This window comes from Ascaphus truei, chromosome 8, assembly GCF_040206685.1.
Source record: "Ascaphus truei isolate aAscTru1 chromosome 8, aAscTru1.hap1, whole genome shotgun sequence".
NCBI lineage: Eukaryota > Metazoa > Chordata > Amphibia > Anura > Ascaphidae > Ascaphus > Ascaphus truei.
Genome location: NC_134490.1, coordinates 4,178,430 through 4,203,914, shown reverse-complemented (window position 1 = coordinate 4,203,914; position 25,485 = coordinate 4,178,430). Strand labels below are relative to the sequence as shown.

The 25,485-nt window shown below is 53.0% G+C and overlaps 1 protein-coding gene across 10 annotated transcripts in view; it reads left to right on the top strand.

The window, feature by feature from the left end:
* Nucleotides 1-25,485, top strand: part of KCNMA1 (potassium calcium-activated channel subfamily M alpha 1) — a 397,276-nt gene that overhangs the window by 193,285 nt on the left and 178,506 nt on the right. For all 10 annotated transcript variants that reach the window (XM_075610355.1, XM_075610354.1, XM_075610347.1 and 7 more), the window contains exons 4-6: nt 1,942-2,035; nt 5,432-5,543; nt 22,797-22,872. In XM_075610355.1, coding sequence (XP_075466470.1) covers nt 1,942-2,035; nt 5,432-5,543; nt 22,797-22,872 — 282 coding nt within the window. The remainder of the gene's footprint in view (nt 1-1,941; nt 2,036-5,431; nt 5,544-22,796; nt 22,873-25,485) is intronic.

Below are 25,485 nucleotides of genomic sequence, written 5' to 3'. Positions count from 1 at the left end.
CCCCCCTTCAGAGCTCAGCAGCGGTTGCTCACTGGGGGGGTAGCTGGGAAGGTAGTGATCCCCCCTTCAGAGGTGAGGGAGGAAGCGGTGTGCGGGAGGACGGCGCCGGTGGCAGCATCTTCCCCCGGCTCTCCCAGGCTTTCCCTCCCCTTTTCTTCCCCCAGCTCTCCCTCTCCCCCCCCGGCACCCCCTCCCCCCGACTCCCCGGCTCGCTCTCCTCCCAAGAGCCCGCTCGCAGTGCGGCACTTCCGGTGCGGAGTGGCGCGAGGGGGTTGAGGGTGTGAGCGGCTGCTCGGTCTGGCCCGCGGCGGCGTGCGGAGTGGCGAGGGGGGGGGGGGGGGGTGTTAGCGTCGTGTTTGAGGTCCGGCGTTGGCGGTGTAGGGAAAGTGTGCTGATCGAGGGTGTTGTTGGGGGGTGTTGCTCGTTTTCGAGGACACGCAGCTGAAAGTGCCACGTGGGGTAAGAGCGTAGCAAAGGGGCCGTAGTGGTGATAGGGGGTGGTTCAGCGCCGGGAAGGGCGGAGGGTGGGTGGTCAAGGGCGGCTAGGAGGGCCAGAGGGGTGATAGTGGGGGGGGGGGAGTGTTGTACTTACTTTTGGTGTCCTGGTGAGCGTCTCGTCAGCGCCTCTAGGGGTGGGTGCGTGTGTGTGTATGTATGTGTGTGTGTGTGTATCCTTTGGCCCGTCACTCCGCCTCAGGCCAATGAGAGGTGTGCGGGGGCGGGCGGGCCAAGGGACCAATGCGATTTCCCCTAGGGACACCGGACATCCAGGCAGGCAGGCAGGCAGGCAGGCAGTGCTTTCACTAATATAGTATAAGATATGTCAACATAGGACATACACAGTGTAATGGTTGTCCTATGCATGAGATCCTATATGGAGGTGCTCACACACTGTAACTCTGACAGTGAGTGGCGCTTATAGCGTTGTGCTGCTATGAGGATTGCCCGCGCTGGATATGCGAGAGATTGTCACTGTGGGTATATATGCACAGATTCTGCTGTTATTGCACGTGAGACCTGCTGTGGACATATGCATTTGCTACTATTTTGATCTTCACGGGGGTATACAAATGTATATTATATATCTGCATATTTAATACTAGGCTGTGCTACACTGATGTGTGATCAGTTAATCTGCGAGTTACTGCTGTGCTGCGTCACCATATAGAAGTGTTGGTGTGTGTCTATACATCCCACCTTTTGTATATACCTTATTTTGGTGGCCTTACTAAATGGAATTGAGGTACACACTATATACCAAACGCACTTAGGCGTTTAAACGACACTGTGTATTATAGGATCACTTGTTTATTAGTATATTATTATTATTATTATTATCAACATTTTATTTTGTTACTTTTTAGTCCTATGTCGGTATTTATAACATATATGTCAATATTTGGTGAGCATCTGGTCTATTGACCCCTTGTGGAGATATTTGGAACCTCATGCTATCTTCTTCCCACAGTGAGTGCTATACAGTATACACGGCCTGTTCAGGTTCCTCTTGGTACTTACCCTGTTGCACCCTGTATATATATCATACACCCATCTACGTATTCGGTTGAGCGGTAGGGTCACCCCCAATTGTTTGTCGTCAGAGGGTTAACACCTTCTGTGCTGCAAGGGTTCTGTGCTGAAGGGTTTAATCTTGGCACTAAGGTACGGATTCTCAATTACGGTCTTCAAGGCCCACCAACAGGTCGGGTTTTCAGGATATCCCTGCTTCAGCACAGGTCGCTCAATCAATCCCTGCGTCAGCACAGGTGGCTCAATGACTCCCTGCATCAGCACAGGTGGCTCAATCAAAGGCTCAGTCTGAAGCAGGGAAATCCTGAAAACCTGACCTGTTGTTGGCTCTTGAGGACTGGAGTTGGCCGCCCCGCGCTAAGGCATCACCCCGCGTGTTAACCTCGCTGTGCGCTCTCTCCTTGTTCCCAGCCCCATCGAATCCTGCGAAAACTTCTACAAGGATTTCACGCTGCAAATCGACATGACCTTCAACATATTCTTCCTGCTGTACTTTGGCCTGCGGGTAAGTGTGTGTAAGAGGACCTCGCTGTGTCTCTGGTTTAACCCCTTGAGTGCCGTAATGCAGCCCACAATCATGTGACAGCCGTTAAAAAAAAAAAAACTTCACCCCACCTGGCAGCACTGAGCTGTTTTCCATGCAGCCCACAAAGGGTCTTATCAGTAAAGCTGTCTTATCTTCATTTTTATAGGGATTGCTTAATGCGAGAGCAGCTTAGCAGCCATTTAGGTTTTAAGCAGATTTTTTGTGCTACAATACAGTTTAATATATCTGTGAGGGGAAATCAGCCCCCCCTGTTGTGCATTATAGCGACCACGTCTTAAAATAAACAACATATAACAAACTTGTAGTGCAAACGGCACCTTAAAACGGCACCTTCCGGCACCTTCCGGCACCTTCAGTAATCAGTCTCCCTGATACTGTATTTCAACGTCTCCTTTACCAAGGGGTCATCAACTCCAGGCCTCAAGACCCCCCAACAGGTCAGGTTTTCAGGATATCCCAGCTTCAGCACAGGTGGCTCAATCAGTGGCTCAGTCCTCGACTGAGCCACTGATTGAGCCACCTGTGCTGAAGCAGCGATATCCTTAAAACCTGACCTGTTGGTGGCCCTTGGGGACTGTCCCACACGCCCACGCAGTCTCACTCAGTGAAGAAAGCCCTTTTCTATTACAAATGGCATTGATTATTTTGTTTGTCACACCCCAAATCCCCCCGACCTGCGCCCCTGGAAGCTGACATTGGCCGAACTAAAGTGGATTGTGGTTTCTTTTCTGCCACGACTGCAATCGGAAAAGAAGCCCTCCCACACCGGCACTCCAGGGGTTAATGAGTGGTGTATTATTAGTGGGACTCACTTTGAATGGAGGGTTTGTTTTTGTAAAAGGAGGAGATCCCCCCTGTATGTGCCTCTGTCCCCCCCTGTATGTGCCTCTGTCCCCCCCTGTATGTGCCTCTGTCCCCCCCTGTATGTGCCTCTGTCCCCCCTGTATGTGCCTCTGTCCCCCACTGTATGTGCCTCTGTCCCCCCTGTATGTGCCTCTGTCCCCCCTGTATGTGCCTCTGTCCCCCCCCCCCCCTGTATGTGCCTCTGTCCCCCCCTGTATGTGCCTCTGTCCCCCCCTGTATGTGCCACTGTCCCCGCTGTATGTGCCTCTGTCCCCCCACTGTATGTGCCTCTGCCCCCCCCCACCCCCCTGTATGTGCCTCTGCTCCCCCTCTGTATGTGCCTCTGTCCCCCTCTGTATGTGTCTCTGTCCCCCTTGTACGTGCCTCTGTTCCCCCTGTACGTGCCTCTGTTCCCCCCGGTATCTGCCTCTGCTCCCCCCTGTATGTGCCTCTGCTCCCCTCTGTATGTGCCTCTGCTCCCCTCTGTATGAGCCTCTGTCCCCCCTGTATGTGCCTCTGCTCCCCCCTGTATGTGCCTCTGCTCCCCCCCTGTATGTGCCTCTGCTCCCCCCTGTATGTGCCTCTGCTCCCCCCTGTATGTGCCTCTGTTCCCTTCTGTATGTGCCTCTGCTCCCCCCTGTATGTGCCTTTGCTCCCCTCTGTATGTGCCTCTGCCCCCCTCTGTATGTGCCTCTGCCCCCCCCTGTATGTGCCTCTGTCCCCCTCTGTATGTGCCTCTGTCCCCCCCCTGTATGTGCCTCTGCTCCCCTCTGTATGTGCCTCTGCTCCCCTCTGTATGTGCCTCTGCTCCCCCTGTATGTGCCTCTGCTCCCCCCTGTATGTGCCTCTGCTCCCCCCTGTATGTGCCTCTGTCCCCCCCTGTATGTGCCTCTGCTCCCCCCTGTATGTGCCTCTGCTCCCCCCTGTATGTGCCTCTGCTCCCCCCTGTATGTGCCTCTGCTCCCCTCTGTATGTGCCTATGCTCCCCCCTGTATGTGCCTCTGCTCCCCCCTGTATGTGCCTATGCTCCCCCCTGTATGTGCCTCTGCTCCCCTCTGTATGCGCATCTGCTCCCCCCTGTATGTGCCTCTGTTCCCCCCTGTATGTGCCTCTGCTCCCCTCTGTATGTGCCTATGCTCCCCTCTGTATGTGCCTATGCTCCCCCTGTATGTGCCTATGCTCCCCCCTGTATGTGCCTTTGCTCCCCTCTGTATGTGCCTCTGTCCCCCTCTGTATGTGCCACTGTCCCTCCCTGTATGTGCCTCTGTCCCCCTCTGTATGTGCCTCTGCTCCCCCCCTGTATGTGCCTCGGCTCCCCCCTGTATGTGCCTCTGCTCCCCCCTGTATGTGCCTCTGCTCTCCTCTGTATGTGCCTCTGCTCCCCCCCTGTATGTGCCTCTGCTCCCCCCTGTATGTGCCTCTGCTCCCCTCTGTATGTGCCTATGCTCCCCCCTGTATGTGCCTCTGCGCCCCCCTGTATGTGCCTATGCTCCCCCCTGTATGTGCCTCTGCTCCCCTCTGTATGCGCATCTGCTCCCCCCTGTATGTGCCTATGCTCCCCCCTGTATGTGCCTCTGCTCCCCCCTGTATGTGCCTATGCTCCCCCCTGTATGTGCCTCTGCTCCCCTCTGTATGTGCCTCTGTTCCCCCCTGTATGTGCCTCTGCTGCCCTCTGTATGTGCCTATGCTCCCCCCTGTAAGTGCCTCTGCTCCCCCCTGTATGTGCCTCTGCTCCCCCCTGTATGTGCCTTTGCTCCCCTCTGTATGTGCCTCTGTCCCCCTCTGTATGTGCCTCTGTCCCTCCCTGTATGTGCCTCTGTCCCCCTCTGTATGTGCCTCTGCTCCGCCCCTGTATGTGCCTCTGCTCCCCCCTGTATGTGCCTCTGCTCCCCCCCTGTATGTGCCTCTGCTCCCCTCTGTATGTGCCTCTGCTCCCCCCCTGTATGTGCCTCTGCTCCCATCTGTATGTGCCTCTGCTCCCCCCCTGTATGTGCCTCTGCTCCCCCCCCCCTGTATGTGCCTCTGCTCCCCTCTGTATGTGCCTCTGCACCCCCCTGTATGTGCCTCTGTCCCCCCCTGTATGTGCCTCTGCTCCCCCCTGTATGTGCCTCTGCTCCCCCCTGTATGTGCCTCTGCTCCACTCTGTATGCGCATCTGCTCCCCTCTGTATGTGCCTCTGCTCCCCCCTGTATGTGCCTCTGCTCCCCCCTGTATGTGCCTCTGTCCCCCCCTGTATGTGCCTCTGCTCCCCCCCTGTATGTGCCTCTGTTCCCTTCTGTATGTGCCTCTGCTCCCCCCTGAATGTGCCTTTGCTCCCCTCTGTATGTGCCTATGCTCCCCTCTGTATGTGCCTCTGCTCCCCCCTGTATGTGCCTCTGCTCCCCCCTGTATGTGCCTCTGTCCCCCCCCTGTATGTGCCTCTGTCCCCCTCTGTATGTGCCTCTGTCCCCCCCTGTATGTGCCTCTGTCCCCCCCTGAGCCCTTTCTCATGGGTTTCTGTGTTCTGTACAGTTCATCGCTGCCAACGACAAGCTCTGGTTCTGGCTGGAGGTGAATTCGGTGGTGGATTTCTTCACTGTTCCTCCTGTCTTTGTGTCGGTTTATTTAAACAGGAGCTGGCTGGGTAAGTAACTAAACCCCTCTACCCTCTGTAATAAAATGCTGCTGTTTGCCCCACACATTAAGCGAGTTAACATAACATGAACCCAAGCAAACATCGCGTTCTGCCTTAGCACAGCGGCTCTCAACTCTAGTCCTCAGGCCCCCTCAACAGGTCAGGTTTTAAGGATATCCCTGCTTCAGCACAGGTGACTCAATCAGTTTGATTGAGCCACCTGTGTTAATGTAGGGATTGATTGAGCCAGGGATTGATTGAGCCACCTGTGCTGAAGCAGGGATGTCCTGAAAACCTGACCTGTTGTGGGGGTCTTGAGGGCTGGAGTTGAGAACCCCTGGATGAAGTCAAAGGGCGTTGCGTTAAGTATAACTAAGGTGTGCGCTAATGGGATGAAAAGGGGGTCTCCCCACTAACGCTGATCGACTAAGGTCCGTTCAAGTTAACGCAGAGATACGTTCGTTAAGCCGTGCGTCTCCTCTAACGCCGTGCGTCGCCTCTAACGCCGTGCGTCTCCTCTAACGCCGTGCGTCGACTCTAACGCCGTGCGTCTCCTCTAACGCCGTGCGTCGCCTCTAACGCCGTGCGTCGCCTCTAACGCCGTGCGTCGCCTCTAACGCCGTGCGTCTCCTCTAACGCCGTGCGTCGCCTCTAACGCCGTGCGTCGCCTCTAACGCCGTGCGTCGCCTCTAACGCCGTGCGTCGCCTCTAACGCCGTGCGTCGCCTCTAACGCCGTGCGTCTCCTCTAACGCCGTGCGTCACCTCTAACGCCATGCGTCTCCTCTAACGCCTTGCGTCACCTCTAACGCCGTGCGTCTCCTCTAACGCCGTGCGTCTCCTCTAACGCCGTGCGTCACCTCTAACGCCGTGCGTCACCTCTAACGCCGTGCGTCTCCTAACGCCGTGCGTCACCTCTAACGCCGTGCGTCACCTCCAACGCCGTGCGTCTCCTCTAACGCCGTGCGTCACCTCTAACGCCGTGCGTCACCTCTAACGCCGTGCGTCTCCTAACGCCGTGCGTCACCTCTAACGCCGTGCGTCACCTCCAACGCCGTGCGTCTCCTCTAACGCCGTGCGTCACCTCTAACGCCGTGCGTCACCTCTAACGCCGTGCGTCTCCTCTAACGCCGTGCGTCACCTCTAACGCCGTGCGTCTCCTCTAACGCCGTGCGTCTCCTCTAACGCCGTGCGTCACCTCTAACGCCGTGCGTCTCCTCTAACGCCGTGCGTCACCTCTAACGCCGTGCGTCTCCTCTAACGCCGTGCGTCACCTCTAACGCCGTGCGTCTCCTAACGCCGTGCGTCACCTCTAACGCCGTGCGTCACCTCCAACGCCGTGCGTCTCCTCTAACGCCGTGCGTCACCTCTAACGCCGTGCGTCTCCTCTAACGCCGTGCGTCTCCTCTAACGCCGTGCGTCGCCTCTAACGCAGTGCGTCTCCTCTAACGCCGTGCGTCTCCTCTAACGCCGTGCGTCTCCTCTAACGCCGTGCGTCACCTCTAACGCCGTGCGTCACCTCTAACGCCGTGCGTCTCCTCTAACGCCGTGCGTCTCCTCTAACGCCGTGCGTCTCCTCTAACGCCGTGCGTCGCCTCTAACGCCGTGCGTCTCCTTTAACGCCGTGCGTCACCTCTAACGCCGTGCGTCACCTCTAACGCCGTGCGTCTCCTCTAACGCCGTGCGTCTCCTCTAACGCCGTGCGTCTCCTCTAACGCCGTGCGTCGCCTCTAACGCCGTGCGTCTCCTCTAACGCCGTGCGTCGCCTCTAACGCCGTGCGTCTCCTCTAACGCCGTGCGTCTCCTCTAACGCCGTGATGTCTCCTCTAACGCCGTGCGTCGCCTCTAACGCCGTGCGTCGCCTCTAACGCCGTGCGTCGCCTCTAACGCCGTGCGTTGCCTCTAACGCCGTGGGTCGCCTCTAACGCCGTGCGTCTCCTCTAACGCCGTGGAGTGACCCGCCATAAAACCAATTCATTTATTTTTAAGACAGCTTGCAACTAACATTAACCTCTGATGTGACAGATTTATTACAACACCGAATATCTCATGATATTATTCTCACACCCTACTGCAGAATATGCTGGCACCTTACAAATAAACCATAATAATTATAATAATGTGTGTTTGTGGAGTCGTGGTTCTATTGCACGGAATAGTCTCACATAATAGAACACAAGCGCTTCCTTTCCTTCGGCGTCTCCTGCATGTATCAGTGTTCCTGCAGGAGCAGGACAGCAGAGATGGATCACAGACTGGATCAGCACCTCCTGTATGTATCAGTGTTCCTGCAGGAGCAGGACAGCAGAGATGGATCACAGACTGGATCAGCACCTCCTGTATGTATCAGTGTTCCTGCAGGAGCAGGACAGCAGAGATAGATCACAGACTGTATCAGCACCTCCTGTATGTATCAGTGTTCCTGCAGGAGCAGGACAGCAGAGATGGATCACAGACTGGATCAGCACCTCCTGTATGTATCAGTGTTCCTGCAGGAGCAGGACAGCAGAGATGGATCACAGACTGGATCAGCACCTCCTTTATGTATCAGTGTTCCTGCATTAGCAGGACAGCAGAGATGGATCACAGACTGGATCAGCACCTCCTGTATGTATCAGTGTTCCTGCAGGAGGAGGACAACAGAGATGGATCACAGACTGTATCAGCACCTCCTGTATGTATCAGTGTTCCTGCAGGAGCAGGACAGCAGAGATGGATCACAGACTGTATCAGCACCTCCTGTATGTATCAGTGTTCCTGCAGGAGCAGGACAGCAGAGATGGATCACAGACTGGATCAGCACCTCCTGTATGTATCAGTGTTCCTGCAGGAGCAGGACAGCAGAGATAGATCAGACTGTATCGGCGTCTCCTGTATGTATCAGTGTTCCTGCAGGAGCAGGACAGCAGAGATGGATCACAGACTGTATCAGCACCTCCTGTATGTATCAGTGTTCCTGCAGAAGCAGGACAGCAGAGATGGATCACAGACTGTATCAGCACCTCCTGTATGTATCAGTGTTCCTGCAGGAGCAGGACAGCAGAGATGGATCACAGACTGTATCAGCACCTCCTGTATGTATCAGTGTTCCTGCAGGAGCAGGACAGCAGAGATGGATCACAGACTGGATCAGCATCTCCTGTATGTATCAGTGTTCCTGCAGGAGCAGGACAGCAGAGATGGATCACAGACTGTATCAGCACCTCCTGTATGTATCAGTGTTCCTGCAGGAGCAGGACAGCAGAGATAGATCAGACTGTATCGGCGTCTCCTGTATGTATCAGTGTTCCTGCAGGAGCAGGACAGCAGAGATGGATCACAGACTGTATCAGCACCTCCTGTATGTATCAGTGTTCCTGCAGAAGCAGGACAGCAGAGATGGATCACAGACTGTATCAGCACCTCCTGTATGTATCAGTGTTCCTGCAGGAGCAGGACAGCAGAGATGGATCACAGACTGTATCAGCACCTCCTGTATGTATCAGTGTTCCTGCAGGAGCAGGACAGCAGAGATGGATCACAGACTGGATCAGCACCTCCTGTATGTATCAGTGTTCCTGCAGGAGCAGGACAGCAGAGATGGATCACAGACTGTATCAGCACCTCCTGTATGTATCAGTGTTCCTGCAGGAGCAGGACAGCAGAGATAGATCAGACTGTATCGGCGTCTCCTGTATGTATCAGTGTTCCTGCAGGAGCAGGACAGCAGAGATGGATCACAGACTGTATCAGCACCTCCTGTATGTATCAGTGTTCCTGCAGAAGCAGGACAGCAGAGATGGATCACAGACTGGATCAGCACCTCCTGTATGTATCAGTGTTCCTGCAGGAGCAGGACAGCAGAGATGGATCACAGACTGTATCAGCACCTCCTGTATGTATCAGTGTTCCTGCAGGAGCAGGACAGCAGAGATGGATCACAGACTGTATCAGCACCTCCTGTATGTATCAGTGTTCCTGCAGGAGCAGGACAGCAGAGATAGATCACAGACTGTATCAGCACCTCCTGTATGTATCAGTGTTCCTGCAGGAGCAGGACAGCAGAGATGGATCACAGACTGGATCAGCACCTCCTGTATCAGTGTTCCTGCAGGAGCAGGACAGCAGAGATGGATCACAGACTGTATCAGCACCTCCTGTATGTATCAGTGTTCCTGCAGGAGCAGGACAGCAGAGATGGATCACAGACTGGATCAGCACCTCCTGTATGTATCAGTGTTCCTGCAGGAGCAGGACAGCAGAGATGGATCACAGACTGGATCAGCACCTCCTTTATGTATCAGTGTTCCTGCAGGAGCAGGACAGCAGAGATGGATCACAGACTGGATCAGCACCTCCTGTATGTATCAGTGTTCCTGCAGGAGGAGGACAGCAGAGATGGATCACAGACTGGATCAGCACCTCCTGTATGTATCAGTGTTCCTGCAGGAGCAGGACAGCAGAGATGGATCACAGACTGTATCAGCACCTCCTGTATGTATCAGTGTTCCTGCAGGAGCAGGACAGCAGAGATGGATCACAGACTGGATCAGCACCTCCTGTATCAGTGTTCCTGCAGGAGCAGGACAGCATTTTCCCAGCTTCAGCACAGGTGGCTCAATCAGTGACTCAGTCAACTGAGGCACTGATTGAGCCACCTGTGCTGAAGCAGGGACTGATTGAGCCACCTGTGCTGAAGCAGAGATATCCTGAAAACCTGACCTGTTTGTGGCCCTTGAGGACTGGAGTCGGGCACCCCTGTGCTATACAGTACAAGCTGTATAATAGGGAAAAGCAACATCCATGCATAGGGACGTACAAGTAGAAAGAAGAAGAGGCAGCACTCACCCGGGCAGCACTCACCCGGGCAGCACTCACCCGGGCAGCACTCACCTGGCAGCACTCGCCCGGGCAGCACTCACCTGGCAGCACTCGCCCGGGCAGCACTCACCTGGCAGCACTCGCCTGGGCAGCACTCACCTGGCAGCACTCGCCCGGGCAGCACTCGCCCGGGCAGCACTCACCTGGCAGCACTCGCCCGGGCAGCACTCACCTGGCAGCACTCGCCCGGGCAGCACTCGCCTGGGCAGCACTCACCTGGCAGCACTCACCTGGGCAGCACTGAACACCCTGAACATGTGCAATTGAGCACTGGGTCTTCTTCCTACTACTAACCTGGACATACCCACTGTTTCTAAGCAACCGAACAGTACAACATGTGTGTCAGTGCTACTGTACCGCTCCCTCCGTATAGTACAACGTGTGTCAGTGCTACTGTACCGCTCCCTCCGTATAGTACAACGTGTGTCAGTGCTACTGTACCGCTCCCTCCGTACAGTACAACGTGTGTCAGTGCTACTGTACCGCTCCCTCCGTACAGTACAACGTGTGTCAGTGCTACTGTACCGCTCCCTCCGTACAGTACAACGTGTGTCAGTGCTAATGTACCGCTCCCTCCGTACAGTACAACGTGTGTCAGTGCTACTGTACCGCTCCCTCCGTACAGTACAACGTGTGTCAGTGCTACTGTACCGCTCCCTCCGTATAGTACAACGTGTGTCAGTGCTACTGTACCGCTCCCTCCGTATAGTACAACGTGTGTCAGTGCTACTGTACCGCTCCCTCCGTACAGTACAACGTGTGTCAGTGCTACTGTACCGCTCCCTCCGTACAGTACAACGTGTGTCAGTGCTACTGTACCGCTCCCTCCGTATAGTACAACGTGTATCAGTGCTACTGTACCGCTCCCTCCGTACAGTACAACATGTGTGTCAGTGCTACTGTACCGCTCCCTCCATACAGTACGTGTGTCAGTGCTACTGTACTGCTCCCTCCTTAGGGAGATACAAGTGACACGTGCATGTTATTACCCAGAGTTCCCCACTGTATGACACGTGCATGTTATTACCCAGAGTTCCCCACTGTATGACACGTGCATGTTATTACCCAGAGTTCCCCACTGTATGACACGTGACAATGGGGTGAGTGAGGTTTTGGGGACCTGTGGAAGACGCACACGCCCGGCTCCTGGTTCTTCCTGTACTTGGTTTTGGGGATGGTGGCACTTCCTGTACTTGGTTTCGGGGGGTGTTGGCGCTTCCTTCCCCCGCCTCAATAACCTAGTTGGGGCTGATTGAAATATTCACAAGTTCAGAGGAACGTGATGAATTGAGAGCAATGTCTTCGCAGGTGCTGCCCTCTAGTGTACCACAGCGGAAATACAGCACTGAGACTTACCTTAGTGGCTCTGGGTGTGTCCTGCAGGGTTCAGCCTCACTACTGACGTATCCAGGGAGGGAATATGTGTCTGGGGGGTCAATATGGCCACCAGGTCGGCCTTTCGCTAAAAAAAAACCTGGCAACTATTGCCCCCCCTCTTTTCCCCCCCCCCCCCCCACCATCACTCCTTCTCCCCACACCCCCACCACACCCCCACCACCACACCATCTCTCTTCCCCCCCCCCCCTCCACCACTCCCTCTCCCCCCCACCCCCCCCACCCCCTCTCTCTTCCTCCCGCCCTCCACCACTCCCTCTCTCTCTTCCCCTGTCATGTACCTCACACCTGTGAGCACGTGACCTGTACTGTATATGGGACGAGACTTATTATACACAGCTCTCTAGCTGGCCCATTTTTCAACTTCCGCCAAGGTCCCTCGTGTGAATAATATCTCCCGCGCTCACCCAGGCAGCCGCTAGTAGTGCTAAACGGGTTTCCTTAAAGGCCCACGTGGTAGTGAAGGGGTTAAATCCAAGAAAGTTGATTTATATTGAAAGGGTCTCTCCCTAATTTAGAACGAGGCTTCGCAATGGCCTCCTGGTTCAATTAGCGAATGTTCAAGTAATTGTGTGAAGGCGAAAAGTTTGTGAAAACATGTTTTTGGTCGACATTCTAAAAATTGCACGAACGCACGGCGAAAACCACCAAATTCTCTGAAATTCACCCCATAATTACCAACCCCGAGATGTAACGCGTCTGTATGATATACACTCTTGATGGCTTGAGAGAAGAGTTCAATTTTCACAACTTTTATATCCCAGATGTGCAGAGCTGGCCACTTTAGTGAGTGTGCGCAGCAAATCTGCCCACCGCGCCTTATCTTACCAAATCCAGCCCCCCGAAAATCTTCCTAGCACCTGTGAATAAACTCTGTAACCCGGGGTGCACAAACGTTGGGTGCTGCGCCCCCTGTCTGCTCTCCCCCAGTGCTTGCGCCCCCTTTACCTTTGTGCCGGCGTCAAATGACGCCGCGGGGTCATGTCACATAGCCCTGCGTTGTCATTTGACGCCGCCTTGCCATAGCGACGCGTCACCCGTAGCCGGCTGAATCAAAGTAAGTGAGAAGCCTTTGCGCGGTCTCCCCGGCATTTAATTTCAATGCCTTGGGCAAGAGCGCGGGGCCCCTGAAACCGCCCGCGCCACTCCAAATGCTGCCCCCCCCCCCACTCTAACCCACTATACATAAAGCAACTCTGTGAATCCAAAGCATAAAATCCCTCCCCATCACCCTCCGACTGTGCCCTTCCGCCTGCTGGCTGCGGAGGGGCAGTGCGTTGGCACGGTGTAGCTGTGGGAGGGGGTGCAGTGGCCAGAATGTGGCCCCCCTTCCCCCGGAGTGTGAAGGAGCTTAAGCTTTAATATCCTGATGGCAAACAGGGGCTTTTAAAGCGCTGCTCAGCGAGGGATCAGTCGGGAAGCTGTGCAGCTCTCACGCCGCATGGAACAGCACCTCTGCTTCTCTCTGCCTCTGCTTCTCTCTGCCTCTGCTCCTCTCTGCCTCTGCTCCTCTCTGCCTCTGCTTCTCTCTGCCTCTGCTCCTCTCTGCCTCTGCTTCTCTCTGCCTCTGCTTCTCTCTGTCTCTGCTTCTCCCTGCCTCTGCTCCTCTCTGCCTCTGCTTCTCTCTGTCTCTGCTTCTCTCTGCCTCTGCTCCTCTCTGCCTCTGCTCCTCTCTGCCTCTGCTTCTCTCTGCCTCTGCTTCCCTCTGCCTCTGCTCCTCTCTGCCTCTGCTTCTCCCTGCCTCTGCTCCTCTCTGCCTCTGCTTCTCTCTGCCTCTGCTTCTCCCTGCCTCTGCTCCTCTCTGCCTCTGCTCCTCTCTGCCTCTGCTCCTCTCTGTCTCTGCTTCTCCCTGCCTCTGCTTCTCCCTGCCTCTGCTCCTCTCTGCCTCTGCTCCTCTCTGCCTCTGCTTCTCTCTGCCTCTGCTCCTCTCTGCCTCTGCTTCTCTCTGCCTCTGCTCCTCTCTGCCTCTGCTTCTCCCTGCCTCTGCTTCTCCCTGCCTCTGCTTCCCTCTGCCTCTGCTTCTCTCTGCCTCTGCTCCTCTCTGCCTCTGCTCCTCTCTGCCTCTGCTTCTCTCTGTCTCTGCTTCTCTCTGCCTCTGCTTCTCTCTGCCTCTGCTCCTCTCTGCCTCTGCTTCTCTCTGCCTCTGCTCCTCTCTGCCTCTGCTTCTCTCTGCCTCTGCTCCTCTCTGCCTCTGCTTCTCTCTGCCTCTGCTCCTCTCTGCCTCTGCTTCTCTCTGCCTCTGCTTCTCTCTGCCTCTGCTCCTCTCTGCCTCTGCTTCTCTCTGTCTCTGCTTCTCTCTGCCTCTGCTCCTCTCTGCCTCTGCTCCTCTCTGCCTCTGCTCCTCTCTGCCTCTGCTTCTCTCTGCCTCTGCTTCTCTCTGTCTCTGCTTCTCCCTGCCTCTGCTCCTCTCTGCCTCTGCTCCTCTCTGCCTCTGCTTCTCTCTGCCTCTGCTTCTCTCTGCCTCTGCTTCTCTCTGCCTCTGCTTCTCTCTGCCTCTGCTTCCCTCTGCCTCTGCTCCTCTCTGCCTCTGCTTCTCCCTGCCTCTGCTCCTCTCTGCCTCTGCTTCTCTCTGCCTCTGCTTCTCCCTGCCTCTGCTCCTCTCTGCCTCTGCTCCTCTCTGTCTCTGCTTCTCCCTGCCTCTGCTTCTCCCTGCCTCTGCTCCTCTCTGCCTCTGCTCCTCTCTGCCTCTGCTTCTCTCTGCCTCTGCTCCTCTCTGCCTCTGCTTCTCTCTGCCTCTGCTCCTCTCTGCCTCTGCTTCTCCCTGCCTCTGCTTCTCCCTGCCTCTGCTTCCCTCTGCCTCTGCTTCCCTCTGCCTCTGCTCCTCTCTGCCTCTGCTCCTCTCTGCCTCTGCTCCTCTCTGTCTCTGCTTCTCCCTGCCTCTGCTTCTCCCTGCCTCTGCTCCTCTCTGCCTCTGCTCCTCTCTGCCTCTGCTTCTCTCTGCCTCTGCTCCTCTCTGCCTCTGCTCCTCTCTGCCTCTGCTTCTCTCTGCCTCTGCTTCTCTCTGCCTCTGCTTCTCTCTGTCTCTGCTTCTCTCTGCCTCTGCTCCTCTCTGCCTCTGCTCCTCTCTGCCTCTGCTTCTCTCTGCCTCTGCTTCCCTCTGCCTCTGCTCCTCTCTGCCTCTGCTTCTCCCTGCCTCTGCTCCTCTCTGCCTCTGCTTCTCTCTGCCTCTGCTTCTCCCTGCCTCTGCTCCTCTCTGCCTCTGCTTCTCTCTGCCTCTGCTTCTCTCTGCCTCTGCTTCTCTCTGCCTCTGCTTCTCCCTGCCTCTGCTTCTCTCTGCCTCTGCTTCTCTCTGCCTCTGCTTCCCTCTGCCTCTGCTTCTCCCTGCCTCTGCTCCTCTCTGCCTCTGCTTCTCTCTGCCTCTGCTTCTCCCTGCCTCTGCTTCTCTCTGCCTCTGCTTCTCTCTGCCTCTGCTTCTCTCTGCCTCTGCTTCCCTCTGCCTCTGCTTCTCTCTGCTGCGGTGTCTTTGGACTTCTCATTGACCTTTTGCTTCTTGCTGTATGACAAGGGACATAAGCGATAAGGAGGTGACACCTTAGAGGTGTACCTGCTGGACGTTGATGCAAGGGGTGTCTACGATCCACCGTTCGCCTTGCCAGCTTTATCCGTAGCTGAGCTATCCCTCCCTCGGAGCTCAGCTACCCGTGCCCTCCACCCAGGCAGAGAAGTCCCTGCCATTCCCTGCCCTCCATCCTTCCCGAGCCATGATCCCCAGCAAGATCTTGGTGTGCCGTGCGCCCGAGGGAGCGACGCGAAGCGAGGTTTACAGGACCCCGCGGAGGCGCAAGAAGTCCCTGGGGGACTTGTACCAGAACGGCTACCGAGTGAGAGCCGGACACAGCCACGGAGGAGGGGACAAGGGGGAGCAGGTTGGATGGTACCACTCCTTCGCCTCCTGTTACAGAGTGGCCCGTTACTGGGGTAAGCTTGTCATCGGTACCGTGTGTTGTGAGTGTTCACATACTCAGCGGTGTATTGTGCATCCATCACACTCACAGCGGGGGCACCGGAGCCCATCCTCAGTGTCTGATATGGAGCCTCCATAAAGCTTCAGAAGCTAATTATTTTCCATCGTTATTTAGCAGTGTTAATTAGTTGGGTACTTTTATTGTATGTGATACCTGTTTTTATTTGTAATATACGTTGCGTTATTTTGTATGTGATACCTGTTTTTATTTGTACTATACGTTGTGTTACTTTGTATGTGATACCTGTTTTTATTTGTACTATACGTTGTGTTACTTTGTATGTGATACCTGTTTTTATTTGTACTATACGTTGTGTTACTTTGTATGTGATACCTGTTTTTATTTGTACTATACGTTGTGTTACTTTGCATGTGATACCTGTTTTTATTTGTACTATACGTTGTGTTACTTTGTATGTGATACCTGTTTTTATTTGTACTATACGTTGTGTTACTTTGTATGTGATTCCTGTTTTTATTTGTACTATACGTTGTGTTACTTTGCATGTGATACCTGTTTTTATTTGTACTATACGTTGTGTTACGTTGTATGTGATACCTGTTTTTATTTGTACTATACGTTGTGTTACTTTGTATGTGATACCTGTTTTTATTTGTACTATACGTTGTGTTACTTTGTATGTGATACCTGTTTTTATTTGTACTATACGTTGTGTTACTTTGCATGTGATACCTGTTTTTATTTGTACTATACGTTGTGTTACTTTGTATGTGATACCTGTTTTTATTTGTACTATACGTTGTGTTACTTTGCATGTGATTCCTGTTTTTATTTGTACTATACGTTGTGTTATTTTGTATGTGATACCTGTTTTTATTTGTACTATACGTTGTGTTACTTTGCATGTGATACCTGTTTTTATTTGTACTATACGTTGTGTTACTTTGTATGTGATACCTGTTTTTTGTACTATACGTTGTGTTACTTAGCATGTGATACCTGTTTTTATTTGTACTATACGTTGTGTTACTTTGTATGTGATACCTGTTTTTATTTGTACTATACGTTGTGTTATTTTGTATGTGATACCTGTTTTTTGTACTACTGTATACGTTGCGTTATTTTGTATGTGATACCTGTTTTTATTTGTACTATACGTTGTGTTACTTTGTATGTGATACCTGTTTTTATTTGTACTATACGTTGTGTTACTTTGCATGTGATTCCTGTTTTTATTTGTACTATACGTTGTGTTACTTTGTATGTGATACCTGTTTTTATTTGTACTATACGTTGTGTTACGTTGTATGTGATACCTGTTTTTATTTGTACTATACGTTGTGTTACTTTGTATGTGATACCTGTTTTTATTTGTACTATACGTTGTGTTATTTTGTATGTGATACCTGTTTTTTGTACTACTGTATACGTTGCGTTATTTTGTATGTGATACCTGTTTTTATTTGTACTATATGTTGTGTTACTTTGTATGTGATACCTGTTATTTGTACTATACGTTGCGTTATTTTGTATGTGATACCTGTTTTTATTTGTACTATACGTTGTGTTACGTTGTATGTGATACCTGTTTTTATTTGTACTATACGTTGTGTTACTTTGTATGTGATACCTGTTTTTATTTGTACTATACGTTGTGTTACTTTGTATGTGATACCTGTTTTTATTTGTACTATACGTTGTGTTACTTTGCATGTGATACCTGTTTTTATTTGTACTATACGTTGTGTTACTTTGTATGTGATACCTGTTTTTATTTGTACTATACGTTGTGTTACTTTGTATGTGATACCTGTTTTTATTTGTACTATACGTTGTGTTACTTTGCATGTGATACCTGTTTTTATTTGTACTGTACGTTGCGTTATTTTGCATGTTGCGCTGGCCTTTCTGTTCTTGTCTGGGGTTTTTTTTGTAGTCCACATAAGAAGGCTGACGTGCCGGTGGGAAATATTCCTTGTATTTGTCTGCATGATCCGCTTCTTCATTTCAGCCTCTTGCTATTTCTAGATTTAATAAAAACCCAACGAGGATGAGAAGGAGTTTATAGGGTCAAGGGCAGAAGGACGGGACAGTCCCGGGGAGCAGGAGAAGAGGGCAGAGACGGGACAGTCCCGGGGAGCAGGAGAAGAGGGCAGAGACGGGGACAGTCCCGGGGAGCAGGAGAAGAGGGCCGAGAGACGGGGCAGTCCCGGGGAGCAGGAGAAGAGGGCAGAAGGACGGGACAGTCCCGGGGAGCAGGAGAAGAGGGCAGAAGGACGGGGACAGTCCCGGGGAGCAGGAGAAGAGGGCCGAGAGACGGGGCAGTCCCGGGGAGCAGGAGAAGAGGGCAGAAGGACGGGACAGTCCCGGGGAGCAGGAGAAGAGGGCAGAAGGACGGGACAGCCCTGGGGAGCAGGAGAAGAGGGCAGAAGGACGGGACAGTCCCGGGGAGCAGGAGAAGAGGGCCGAGAGACGGGGCAGTCCCGGGGAGCAGGAGAAGAGGGCCGAGAGACGGGGCAGTCCCGGGGAGCAGGAGAAGAGGGCAGAGAGACGGGGCAGTGGCAGAGAAATTAGATATATAGATTGCAGAGAACTTTAGGAGCCTCGGGGACAAAGGTTGGAAACCAGTGACCGAAATGATGCACAAAGCTGTAACGGGGTGTTAGACAACTCATCCGGGGCCAACCCCCAATACATTGCTGCCTTTCCTGGAACTGAGGGGGGTGATATATTGTGTAGTGGATATGTAACACCCCTATACCCCCCGGCAGCATGAGATAGGGTGTACAATCTCAATCTCTTTCTATTCTGCTGACAGGATTTCTACCTGCTTCAGCGTAGTGTAGCTCAGTCAGTTTTACCTCTGGTCTCAGGGCTTCTCTGTTGGATCCAGGCCTGGGCTGTAGTGAGGGGTAGATGTAGAATAAGTAGAACAGGAGGCCAGGCACTTGTAAACAGGATGCTTGCTTTTATTGCACACCAGCAGACACAGCATAACAGGACAGGTTTTCAGCATGTCTCTCTTGCAGCAGTTCCCCCTTTGCCTGCAGTCCCTCCCAGGACCCAACACTAACCCAGGCTAAGGCTGCGGCCACACGAGCGCTGAGCGTGCGGCGCTTGGCGAGTTTAGTTTCGGCAATTCAAATTGTCCTGTCCCCGCTCACGCTGAGCGGGCGGCGCTTGCGGCGGTTACTTCCATATATAGATATATGTCAGTCCCCGCTCACGTTGTGCGCTCGTGCGCGGGCACACGCGCTCAGGTAAACAAAAAAAATCTAACTTTCCAGCGCGCTCAACTACCCGCAATGCCCCTAGCGCCCCCACCAACCCCAGCGTGCGTACGTGCAGGACACCCGGCGCTCATGCTTGGAGCGCTCAGCGCCAGCGGGGACTCGGCCTAAGGCTGCGCTTATACAGACGGCGACGCGACCGATGAAGTCACCCGTCGCCATTGCGACGAGTTGTATTTGGAAGTTTAGGCGAAGTCGCTGGATGACGCCATTAAAGGGGAGGGCAGAGTCACGGAGAAGCACTGTCACCCCGGCGCTTTGTTGCAGTTGCGTGCACTATAAGTGCACGTGACGATGACAATGCTTTTGTTTTGCCGCGACGGCGATGTTGCGTTGCTGGCACTATAATTGCAGCCTCAGGCCGCGCGTATAGTGCCCGCGATGGGTGACGTCACCCGTCGCCACTGGCGAATGTTATATTTCGCTTTGCGGCGGCGTCGCGGGTTGACTGGCATTTGATTGGTTCAGAGGCTGTCACATGGGGCGACAGCCCTTGAAAAATCAAATATTGACAGCTTCCAAAATCCGCGCACTGACTATAAGCGCACACGGCGGCGGCAGTGCATTTGTTTTTGGGCGACGTCGCCCGTCGCGGGCACTGTACGCACGGCCTTAGGATGAAGCAGGCTCAGCCCCAGATCCCTACATAAAGCTGGCCTCTATCCCTGCTCCCTGCAGCATGGGAGCGGAGCACTGCCCCAGCACACTCTCTCTGCTGAGCAGACCAGACGCCCCCTTATCTACCCAGGGGGGGTCAACTTTTTCCCCTCCCTGTTGTCACCGGTCACATGACCCACTAGAACTCTGCAGGTAGGCAAGTGCCTGAAGATTGCAACAAGATAGCTTAGCTAGGAGCCAGCTCACCTGCAGGACCATGTGCAATGGGTTTAACCCCTACACTGCCAGAGTGCTGCCACAGCCTACATGCTAAGAGGGGCCTGATTTTAGCAAGGGGCTACAGATATAGGAGCAGTTTTTTGGTTTGTTGGGGTACTGTACTTATCCCCCACCCCAAGGGGCAGAGGCTCCCACTGTATATCCGACAAGCACCCCAGCACTGAAGGGGTTAAATAAAAGCCTCAGAACGCAGGGAATTAAAGGTTTAACCCCATTGGCGTTGGCAACACTGTGCTCTGCCCCAAATGGATTCATCCTTTTCTATGCCAGAGGGGCCGACAATCCTGTCCTTCCCTAGGCCGCGGGCATGGTCAGCGCTTAGGCACAGACCCGTGCTGAGCCGCGCCCACGCTCGGCAGTGAGCCCCTGCAGCCGCAATGAGAGCGTCTTTAGCAGGGGCTCGCGCACGCTTCTGCAAGCTTGCGGAAGCGTAGCCGACATTAATTTTCTAGTTTGAGCGCTCAACGGGAGCGCAGGGCCGGTCACGTGAGTGGTTCGCCCAATGAGGGCGAACCAGCTCAGTGACGTCACTGGCCCGGCCCCAACACGCCCGCGGACGGCGCGCTAACTACGGCCAGGGAAAGCAGCCGCTTTCCCTCAGCCTCAGCGCGCCTCCGCACGGCTGCAGTCACCATGGACTCAGCCTTAGGCTGCGCTTATAGTGCCGGCGACACCAACGCGACGGCAAAACAAATGCATTGCCGCCGTTGTGTGCGCTTATAGTAAGCGCGGCGCAGCCACAGCTTAGGTGCGATCGCTGGAAGTCATCTCAATTTGATTTTTCCGCAGTCACCGTCGCCGGCACTATAAGCGCGGCCTGACGTCGCCGGCACTATAAGCGCGGCCTGACGTCGCCGGCACTATAAGCGCGGCCTGACGTCGCCGGCACTATAAGCGCGGCCTGACGTCGCCGGCACTATAAGCGCAGCCTGACGTCGCCGGCACTATAAGCGCGGCCTGACGTCGCCGGCACTATAAGCGCGGCCTGACGTCGCCGGCACTATAAGCGCGGCCTGACGTCGCCGGCACTAGAAGCGCTTCCTTACGCATCGTGTAGGATGGTGGATAAAGATGCCGTGGGAATTATTGTGCCGTTACCTGTACTTCCGATGTCGAAATCCTAGGACGCGATATCATTTTATATTTTGGGAGACAAAAAAAAAAGTTATTTGAACAGCTAAAATCTGCTTCATGACACCCCTGATCCCTGCAGCATTGGAATCGATTGTGCGTGATTGTACTGTACCAGCTAGACGTGAGCCTCTGAGCCGCTTGTGTTGTGTGTAATGTTGCATTTACTGTTGTGTTGGTCACAGTTTTTGTGAATGCTATTCATCGTTTCTTAAAGGATGAAAATCTGCTCCCGGTGATAATAAAGTGGCTGAGCGCTTTCGCCGTATTCCCGCTCCGGTGTGCGCGTCGCAGCGGCGCTGCGCGCATTTTGCCCTTGATGTAATTTCTTTGTAGTCTGTTGCTCTGATCTTCTTTACCTAACGGATAATCCCGCACTTGGTCCGAGTGATAGACACACAATAGGCTTTAGGGCTTGAGTTTTGATCTGCCCTTGTCACTGTCCTTGGTACCACGGGTTTGCTCTGGAGACCCCAAACCACTGAGCCCTCCGTGACTGGGTCAGGGTGACCCATGGACCATTTCCTTTGGCAAGTGCCTTATTCGTAGCCCCTGTAGAACTAAAGGTGCAGTCCCACTTAGCAAGATGTTTTAAGCTGCCATACAGTATAGTGTTGTTCAGTTCTAATAGCCATATCGACCCTGGAGAAGTGTATAATTGTTGCAGGTTGTGATGCCGTTTAGTGAACCGACATGATTGTTCTTGATTGATTAAATCGGAGTGTGTGGAACTTGCCAAAACTCGCAGGTCTCTTCTTTCAGTGACTGCAAACTTGCAAAACTCTTAAAGAAAAAAAACAATGAGGTTTAAAAAGCTCTGTACCAGGGGCGACCAACTCCAGTCCTCAAGGGCCACCAACAGGTCAGGTTTTCAATATATCCCTGCTTCAGCACAGATAGTGTAATCGAAGACTGAGCCACCTGTGCTGAAGCAGGGATATCCTGAAAACCTGACCTGTTGGTGGCCCACGAGGACAGGAGTTGGCCGCCCCTGCTCTGTACACTATAATTTAATAAATCAAGAATTCATACACATCAGAACATATGTACTGTACCATAAAGCCAAAGCAACACAACCCTACCACGTAAATACCATTCCTACCACGTAAATACCATTCCTGCAACGCGTCACACAATTTGGGAGGTTTCTAATAACTTTGCAAATTTGGAATCTGAAAGATTAAAGCATAATATTAAACATTAAAGCACAACAAGAACCCGTCAATATCCAGCGGACAGTTACTGGGGGGGAGAGCGGGGGGGGGGGGGGGTTGGGGTAATTTAGCTTGGAAAATGAATTCAACGATCACATTTACAAACGGATAAACAGAAACGGACGCTATTAATGTATTACGTCTGTAATACGGATTATTTATCTGTATCCACATAAGGAAATAATAAGACGATGCTATTTGTTGCTGGTTGACACCTCCAGGTTACAGGGCCCACTATCCGAGCGAGTAACGAGTAACCGCAATGGGATATGTGTGTCACGTCGGGCGATTCCAGGGCCCAGGCATCCCCCCCCCCCACCGGGGCATCGAAAAACACAAACCTAGTGATCTCAACTTGCACTTATTTGTCTTTGATACAAACGGTGCAGATTGTTGCCCCAGATTTGCACCACTTTTTCCTTCATACGCGTGCCCCAGCGTGCTATAAACACATCGCCTGCGCTTGGACAGGTGCCGCTTCCTTGCACGGACCGGTAGGCACTCTGCCGGGTTGTACAGCGTGACTGAGTATGTCCTCTTCTCTCTTGCAGGCCTGCGCTTCCTGCGAGCTCTGAGACTCATCCAGTTCTCGGAAATCCTGCAATTTTTAAACATTTTAAAAACAAGGTGAGAACTGGAGCCAGGTGCTGTATCTCTTCTCATTCTGTGCTCACCTGTGTGTGACTGTGTGTGTGCAGCCAGGTGCTGTATCTCTTCTCATCCTGTGCTCACCTGTGTGTGACTGTGTGTGTGCAGCCAGGTGCTGTATCTCTTCTCATCCTGTGCTCACCTGTGTGTGACTGTGTGTGTGCAGCCAGGTGCTGTATCTCTTCTCATCCTGTGCTCACCTGTGTGTGACTGTGTGTGTGCAGCCAGGTGCTGTATCTGTCTTCTCATTCTGTGCTCACCTGTGTGTGACTGTGTGTGTGCAGCCAGGTGCTGTATCCCTTCTCATTCTGTGCTCACCTGTGTGTGACTGTGTGTGTGCAGCCAGGTGCTGTATCTCTTCTCATTCTGTGCTCACCTGTGTGTGACTGTGTGTGTGCAGCCAGGTGCTGTATCTGTCTTCTCATTCTGTGCTCACCTGTGTGTGACTGTGTGTGTGCAGCCAGGTGCTGTATCTCTTCTCATTCTGTGCTCACCTGTGTGTGACTGTGTGTGTGCAGCCAGGTGCTGTATCTCTTCTCATTCTGTGCTCACCTGTGTGTGACTGTGTGTGTGCAGCCAGGTGCTGTATCTCTTCTCATCCTGTGCTCACCTGTGTGTGACTGTGTGTGTGCAGCCAGGTGCTGTATCTCTTCTCATCCTGTGCTCACCTGTGTGTGACTGTGTGTGTGCAGCCAGGTGCTGTATCTCTTCTCATCCTGTGCTCACCTGTGTGTGACTGTGTGTGCGCAGCCAGGTGCTGTATCTCTTCTCATTCTGTGCTCACCTGTGTGTGACTGTGTGTGTGCAGCCAGGTGCTGTATCTCTTCTCATCCTGTGCTCACCTGTGTGTGACTGTGTGTGTGCAGCCAGGTGCTGTATCTGTTCTCATTCTGTGCTCACCTGTGTGTGACTGTGTGTGTGCAGCCAGGTGCTGTATCTCTTCTCATTCTGTGCTCACCTGTGTGTGACTGTGTGTGTGCAGCCAGGTGCTGTATCTCTTCTCATCCTGTGCTCACCTGTGTGTGACTGTGTGTGTGCAGCCAGGTGCTGTATCTGTCTTCTCATTCTGTGCTCACCTGTGTGTGACTGTGTGTGTGCAGCCAGGTGCTGTATCTCTTCTCATCCTGTGCTCACCTGTGTGTGACTGTGTGTGTGCAGCCAGGTGTATGTGTGTGTCATGTTAACGGGTATATAGTAACACTTACACACTCACAGCTCTATGCAAACCTGCAGTTTCTATCACTATTGCTATTTCTTAATCTAAATATATAATTTGTCCAATTAATACAATAGCTGCAGCTCCCCATGCCTGTAATACACTCAGTGACGTCCCCCGTGGGTTTGTATATGTGTATGTCCGTGTTTGTGTGCTGTCTCTGTTGCTTTGTTTATCTGTGTGTTTGTCTGTTGCTGCCTGCTGATTACATGCTTCTGTGTACAGTATGTGTTATGTCACTCTGTGCCCATGTATTAAGTCAGAGGGGCTCAACTCCAGTCCTCAAGCTCTCTCCCCCCCACCCCCCCCCCCCCCCAACAGGTCAGGTTTTCAGGATATCCCAGCTTCAGCACAAGTGGCTCAGTCATAGGCTCAGTTGAGGACTGGAGCCACCTGTGCTGAAGCAGGGACTGATTCAACTACCTGTGCTGAAGCAGGGACTGATTGAGACACCTGTGCTGAAGCAGGGCTATCCTGCTGGGGGGAGGGGGGGGAGCACCTCTGTAGTAAGTATTAGAAACTGGAGCACTGATCGAAACATGTTGCAAGTTGCATTATTTAACTTATGTTGAACCAATGCAGTAACCCCTTTGCTGCTAGAGGAGGCAGCAAGAAATTGTAGCAAGAAGGGGTTAAAATGCTTTGCTCCAAATTTGCACCTCTTGCACCAGTGAATGTTTTCGGGAGGGGTTATAGGAGGAGTTCAGGGAGGAGAGAGCAATATTATAATGAGATAGATGGGTATTTGCACCGATACCGAATGCCGTTTTCTATTCTCCTGGCGTCCAAACAGTGGCCCAGGCTTAGGCGGCGTTAGAACCTCTGAGAATGTGCGCTGGCGCACACGGTGCAAATAACACGTGTGTTTGCACCATCCCGGGACATATTCCCCTGGCGTGACCTTGTCCGTGTGTGTCTCTGTGTGTGACAGGGGTGACAGATGGGAGTGGGTGGGCATTAGGATTACAATGAAATCTCATTCATGAAATCGGCCTCTGGCCATTCATAACGCGGGAGACCGCAGCCGGCGGCTTAAGCTCTGCGCTGACACGCGGCTCCGGCTGTATTAGGCAGTTATCCTAACTCACCAAGTAAACATTAAATCCCTGCACACGTGAGCGGCACATTGCTGTTTGCTGTGACAGCAGTGTGCGTGTGCGTGTATCAGTGTCACAACAGGCTACACACTGTGGGCCTCATGCAGAGAGCATCGTTATTTCGAAATTCGCCATTTTTTGTAAAATTTCGCGCAGAAACCGGCAGAAAATGGCGAGTTACGAAAAACGCGCCATTTTGTTTTTTCTATTGCTAAAACTCGCCTCGCGGCTGGCGAGAACCTCCATCTCGCCATTTTTAAAACTCTCCGAATGCAGAGA